We start from the raw sequence: 6,263 nt of genomic DNA, 5'->3' as shown, positions 1-6,263 counted from the left end.
AATAAGTGAATCGGTTAAAGGATATACTTCTGTACATAAAAATATTCATGTATTTATACAAGCGTATGGAACAGAGTTTAAAGACAATCCAACCAGAGCATCACAATAAATAGGATGTGGTCCTACGGGACAGCCGAGCACGCTTTGTCAGGAGGCTGTCAGGTCTCTTTCTTCAAGGTGCTTTATGTTCTGCTGAGCTAGGCTCACTTTTCCCAACATAAGGGTTAGGGGTTAGTAATTCCTGGATGCCTCCGGGAATACGCTGCTTCTTGCCGGCATCTCCAATAAGGGGAGTGGAAGATGACATATTTACTTATTTTCCAAGAGTCTTTGCCACTCATCAAACTCTATCCATTTCCCATGTCAGTATTTCAAAATGCAGACTGATCTAAGCTCTAGCACCATACAAGAAGGAAATACATGTATTTTTGTCAGAGCAACAATATTTTATATCATCTTCGTCCCTCTGGCTATAACCATTCTGTTTAGAAAAATTTACCAAGCTAAAAATAGTTGATCTAGGTTGTCATAAAAAAGAATATTAAATACCTTTGGTAAAAATAGATATATTTAACAAGATTAGAAAAGCAAACCGTTATAATGTCAAAAGGAGACTATAAAAATGTACACAATAACACAAATAAACCAACTTATAAAGTGAAGATAAGGCCACTCTTCTTCTCAGGTTTGTCTGTTCCAAACCGCGGATGGAGGTCTGTTCTTCTAAATGGCAGGAATCTGAGTAAGAAATAGGGAAACTCCAGTCTCTCCTATCAGCGTGACGCAAGTTTAATTCATGGCAGCACAGTTCTTTTTTTACACCCACGTTGGTAGAACTCAGAACACTCTGGCTTATGCATGTGAATGAGAAACAATCCCAGATTTCTGTGACTGTAGGCCCAGAGCAGGGGCTTTAGAGTTAAGCAAGGCGACAGAACCAGGGGCTCAGGGGCAGTGTTCCCTGTGCTGACATGAACCTAGGCCTCATCCAGACGAGAGACACAGAGGCAGCCAAGGGCGCACGTGGGGACTTCGCCACTAACTAGGAAGCTACAAGGTTCATCCTCTCCCTGGCAAGGACTTTTCTCCTGTCGTGGGGCCTCTCCTCCAAAGGGCCGTTGCACAACCCCTACTTCTGCGTGGTATCTCCTCTCTCAGAACATGCTGTAAATCCTGAAGACGAAAGGGCCCTGGAACCAACAGCCAGCTGGGATTGTGGATGGAGATAAGGCACGAGCTCTGTCGCAGTGGCAGCCCTGAGCCACCGCGAGGCGTTATCCCCCGGGGTTCCCCCTGCACACGCAGTCACACTCTTCGTGGTGCTCCAGGGCCACGTCCGTGAGCGACTTATGCAGCCCCCGGACGCCCGTCTTGGGTCTCAACTGAAGGACCTGAAAGGGAACGATGGAAACCACCTTTAAAATCAGGCCACGTCTGCAACTTCTGATTTCATGGACAAGCTCAATTTCAGACCAGAATCTCAGGGTCCAACAGCGACCTACACATTTTAATTTTTAACTACTGAAGGCAGGATGAACATACTCCCCCACCCCTCAGAGAAATCACAAATGATCATCACCACTGTATGAAAGGAAGGACCTTTTAATACCAACGATTTGGAAGGAGGCGCTCAGAATAAAGAACAATCCTTACACAGAGAACGGACTTGCAGCTGCCAAGGGGGAGGGGGTGGGGGAGGGAAGGAGTGAGAGTCTGGGGTTAGCAGAGGCCAATTATTACATATAGAACGCATAGACACCAAGGTCCTACTGCAGAGCACAGGGAACTATATTCAGTATCCCGGGATAAACCATTATGGAAAAGAATACGAAAAAGAACGTACATATGTGTATAACTGAATCACTTTGCTGTACAGCAGAAAATAACACAATGTTGTGAATCAACTATACTTTAATAAACTAAACTAAAAAAAAAAAAAAAAAAACCGCCCTTAAATGGAAAGGCCCACCATGCCATGCCCGCTTTCCTTTACGCACCTAACTGTATTAGAAAGAATTTCACCTTCGTTAGGTGTCTTGGAACCATGAACGCGCAATTCATTTTTCTGTTTGTTGGTTTCCTTCACTCATTCATTTATTCACACACTTAGCAAATATTTATCCTTGAAGCAAGGCAGGCAAGTACTGCGATGCTGCGAAAAGAAACATGGTCTGCAGATGAGTCTGAGTCAATTATGCCACTCATCAATGCCCTTGGCTAAAGGTCAAGTCCTCCATCCACTTGATGACACGGATTACATGTACTTCGTAGACATCAGCCTCGGTCACAGCTAACTTTCTGCAGCTGGGTCCTAGTGCACTGTAGATGGTTTGGCAATAATAACAAGAACGTCTCTATTAAATGAAGTTATTTGCAGTTTGGATGGTTGAGATTCTTAACCAGAAATATAGCACAACGGACACTGATGCTAAACACACCCTTTTCACACTGTGACCGAAGGACACGGCTATGTACTCTATAGGAGACTATCTGACGTATCTGATAAGAACTAACTACTCAATGTGTATGATTACATTTTAGGTCTTATGACAGAAATGGTAAAGTTTTAGAAATTACGTGGCTTTGGCTTATGAACAAAGCCTAGAGCACAGCATAATATGAAGTTGTCCAGTCTCTCTGCTCTCTGGGTCTGACACGGACAACCTCATAGAGCAACTTCTAAAAGACAGCATTGCTGGAAATATTCATTAATCCAAAAAGGCAAAGGTCAGCTTTTATGACTGTCTTACTTGAAGATTTAAAAAAGAAAAACAGAGAATGGTCCCTCATTTGGAGTGTGTGGTCATATCGAAGGTTAATCAGCTAACATTTTTTGAACGCTGATGGGTTGCCAGGCGCTCTAATAATGTTTTTACATACTTTAATGCACAAGAATTCTATGAAGTAATTTTCAGTTATTACCCCTATTTTACATGTGAGTGAACAGAAGCTTAGGGAGAATGAGTGACACAGCCAGTGTCTGTACTTCTGCCAAACAGAAATGATTAAAGTTGCAGTGATGGATACTAATGTCATCAAGACTCAGAATATTACTAGTCATACACTCTATTTACTTAGTAACTTTCTTCCTAGAGAGACAAACTGCCAAATCTTATGACAACGATGAGAAACAGTAAACTTTTAAAGATTCTCTATTACATTTACAATTCCAGAATAAAAATGACTAAGACTATTACGTTAATGTGAAACTGAACCCAATGAGTATTGAATATAGATCATGGGTTGGTACTGATTTCTTGTTTTTGACCAACATAAGGTGGTGTCAAAACCAACTTCTCTTAAGATGTTGGCACTATACCTTAGTAGCACACTCGTGCTACAAAGGGCTTCTGGAATGACGTTGGGTGGAGATACACTGCGATATTGGCATAGGCAATGTCTTTAAATCCTGTGTCCACTTGTATACATTTTCCCAGTTGGCAGGGGGAAAATAACTATGAAGGGTAATGGTTAGAGAGGCCGCCATATACAGTCCCGACAGTTGATGACACCAGGCGGCAATCCTAGAGCCTTCCTTCCTCTGTGGTGCTGACGCAACACGCGTTCACCAAATAAACGTCCCCCCCACGTGCCCAGTCTTCATCCACCGATACCTGTGGGTATTTACAAATAGCAGAAGAATCTCATAACGTTCCAGTGACGTTAAGGTCTTGTACGTGGTGTGGAGGGGTGGGTGATAATCAGTGTTTTCTCTCTCAATTCCCTTTGAAAGTTTGGACTTTGGGAGACAAAGAGAGACTTGGAAGATGACCAGCAGGTCCCAGATAATGTTAGAGAATTTGGTTTTTAGGACATAGCTTATGACACAGAGAAGAAACAAGGTAGAAGCACATCTCACACAAATGTTGAGGAACAGGTTCAAACTAAAATCACGAGGCCACGAAAAGATAATCCAGGGAAAAGCTAAAACCAGAGACTGCGGACAGAACAGATCAGGCACAGGAAGACCCATCAGGGAATGATGCCCCAAATTCTGGGCGGCATAGAACCTTGAGTGACGGGGCTCACTACTAGAATAAGGCAATTGAGCGGTATATTTATTTCCCCCAGACAAACAGATCTAAGCAAGAAAACACTACTGTGTTAAGGAAAGAAGTGAAACTAAATATACGAGGATATAAACAAGGTGAAACTCATCATGATGATTAAGAATGGAAAAAAGGAGCAAATATGTTTCTTCTGTCAGAGTCTCCTATAGATCTTTTTGCCAGAAAGAGAATACCGTCCTACCTCTGGGCAAATTCATTAAATCTTTACTGATCATTTGCCGTACTTTAATGAGGCTAGGAACACGGAGGAAGTGAAGGTGAGTGAGACAATCGCTAGCGTATACTGAGGGCTTGAAATGTGCCACACCTCGTTCTAAGTCTTACTCATAATAAGGCACGAGGGGTGACGGCTCACTTCACAGATGGAGAAAGCGAGGCCCAGGGGACGAAGTAATTTGCTCCAAGTCACACAGCTAACAAATGTCAGATTCAAACCCTGGATGCCCAGCCTTGGAGTCCCCGCTCTCGAGTGCTACACTGTGATGGGATCTTTACTCTGAGTTCTCAATTTGGGAGAAACAAATACAAATAAATAATAATTACGAAATAATAAAAGTTAGCCCATAGAGATATCTTTAAAGTCCTACACATGCACAGAGGAGGAATGAGTTACGCTGGGATTGGCAGGAAACTCAAAAGTGTTTCAAGGAAGAGGTAACATCTAAGTGTATACGTATATAAGGCTCCTGTCTTGCTTTTTTGAGAATTCCTATTTGGGAGACGGGGAAATTAAGAAAAAACAGTTTTTGTTTTTGGCTAAAATGGTAATGATACTGTTATGCTATAATATTACACCAAAACACTACTACAGTAATATCATTATATTTTATGAGAATTTTAAGTCTGCAAACTTATTTTTGATACAGTGGTTGAACAAAACTCAAGGAAAATGCTAAAGGAAAGCAAAAGAGGGAATAACTCAGTTATATTTGTAGTGATACAAATGGACACACGTCAGCTTAATATGCAGGGAAGCTGGTATCATAGACCTGGATGGAAGAGAGAAAAATTAAAACTCCTAAGCTCTATCTTTGCTTTTGCCTTGTCCATGAAGCGGGATAATCTTTAAACTGAAAAGGAGCAATGATCGTCAAAAAGAATTAAAGCCCAAGATGGGCTTAACTTTGAATGAGTTAAATCTCTAGATCCAGATTAATGGTTTTCGATGACTTAAGAACTATTTTGAATTATGTTTTCAAAAACTTTCACTTATTTAGGAGTAGTACTAGACTCAGAACTTGCAAAATATAAGACCGAGAAAAATCTAGGCCTCAGAAATCATGAATTACACCAAACAAGTAATCCTTTTTTCACAGGGTAATTTGATGGTTAACAAAATAACTATCACAGAAAAATTTGTAATTCCCATAGAAGAGAACTGAGATGATTGGATTGGAGATATCTATGAGAAATGCGGAATAGGTAACCATGTATATCTCTGCACACACACATGAGAGATATTTGTGGGAAACTTGCACTACATGGTCGTACAATTAGATAAGCATCCGACGCTGTAAGTGTGGACATGCAGATAATACACATAATCAACGCCACCTGAAGACTGGAGATGCTAATCAATACCATTCTGGAAGAAGGTCAGTGCGTGTCCAAGCACTGACCATGGCCTTTCCCTACACAAGAACTTTATCTCAGACTTTAAAACAGATACTGCACGTTCTGGGGCAACTTTCTGGAGAAACCTAAAACTAATGGTATTCGAAAAGAAATTTACAAGTATAGGATGGGGGAGGATACACTTGATCTGACGACTGATTCAGCTGCCCCAGAAGCATGATACCAATTCAGCATCTGATAAACTTGTTTAGAAAAGCTCTGGGTTTTACAGGTCGTAGCAAGGTGAGTCATAAACCCAAGACTTGTTGGCTAAATCAGGTCCCCAGATACACTTTGCTTAGTAAGTCCCTGCTTTAGAAAGTTCAAAATGAAATGATTTTAGGTGGGGAGAGATCACCCCAGCTTAATTCCTACTCTCACCCTATTCTTTCACATTATGCCAGCCAACTCTAAGATCTGCCGACCCTTTGAGGCCTTTTAACTTTCATGTGCTTCAGGGCTGTCACTGAGCAGGACCCTGGGAGGCCTTCCCAGAGCAGACCTCCTCGCCCGCCCGGCCGCATGTCCTCTGCCTGTCTTTTGTCTGTGGAAAAACTCTAGTCATTTAATCAGAGAAAT

The 6,263-nt window shown here is 41.7% G+C and overlaps 1 protein-coding gene across 1 annotated transcript in view; it reads right to left on the bottom strand.

Moving 5' to 3' along the window:
* Positions 1-1,274: 1,274 nt before the first annotated feature.
* The window catches only part of PDGFC (platelet derived growth factor C), a gene marked incomplete at both ends in the record, with an annotated part of 217,833 nt that continues 212,844 nt past the window's right edge, over positions 1,275-6,263 (bottom strand). Inside the window, one exon of the mRNA XM_082838460.1 lies at positions 1,275-1,391. Within this exon, the coding sequence (XP_082694586.1) occupies positions 1,275-1,391 (117 nt within the window). The remainder of the gene's footprint in view (positions 1,392-6,263) is intronic.

This window comes from Leucopleurus acutus, assembly GCF_964270905.1.
Source record: "Leucopleurus acutus genome assembly, chromosome: 4".
NCBI lineage: Eukaryota > Metazoa > Chordata > Mammalia > Artiodactyla > Delphinidae > Leucopleurus > Leucopleurus acutus.
This window is presented reverse-complemented; position numbering and strand designations above follow the sequence as displayed.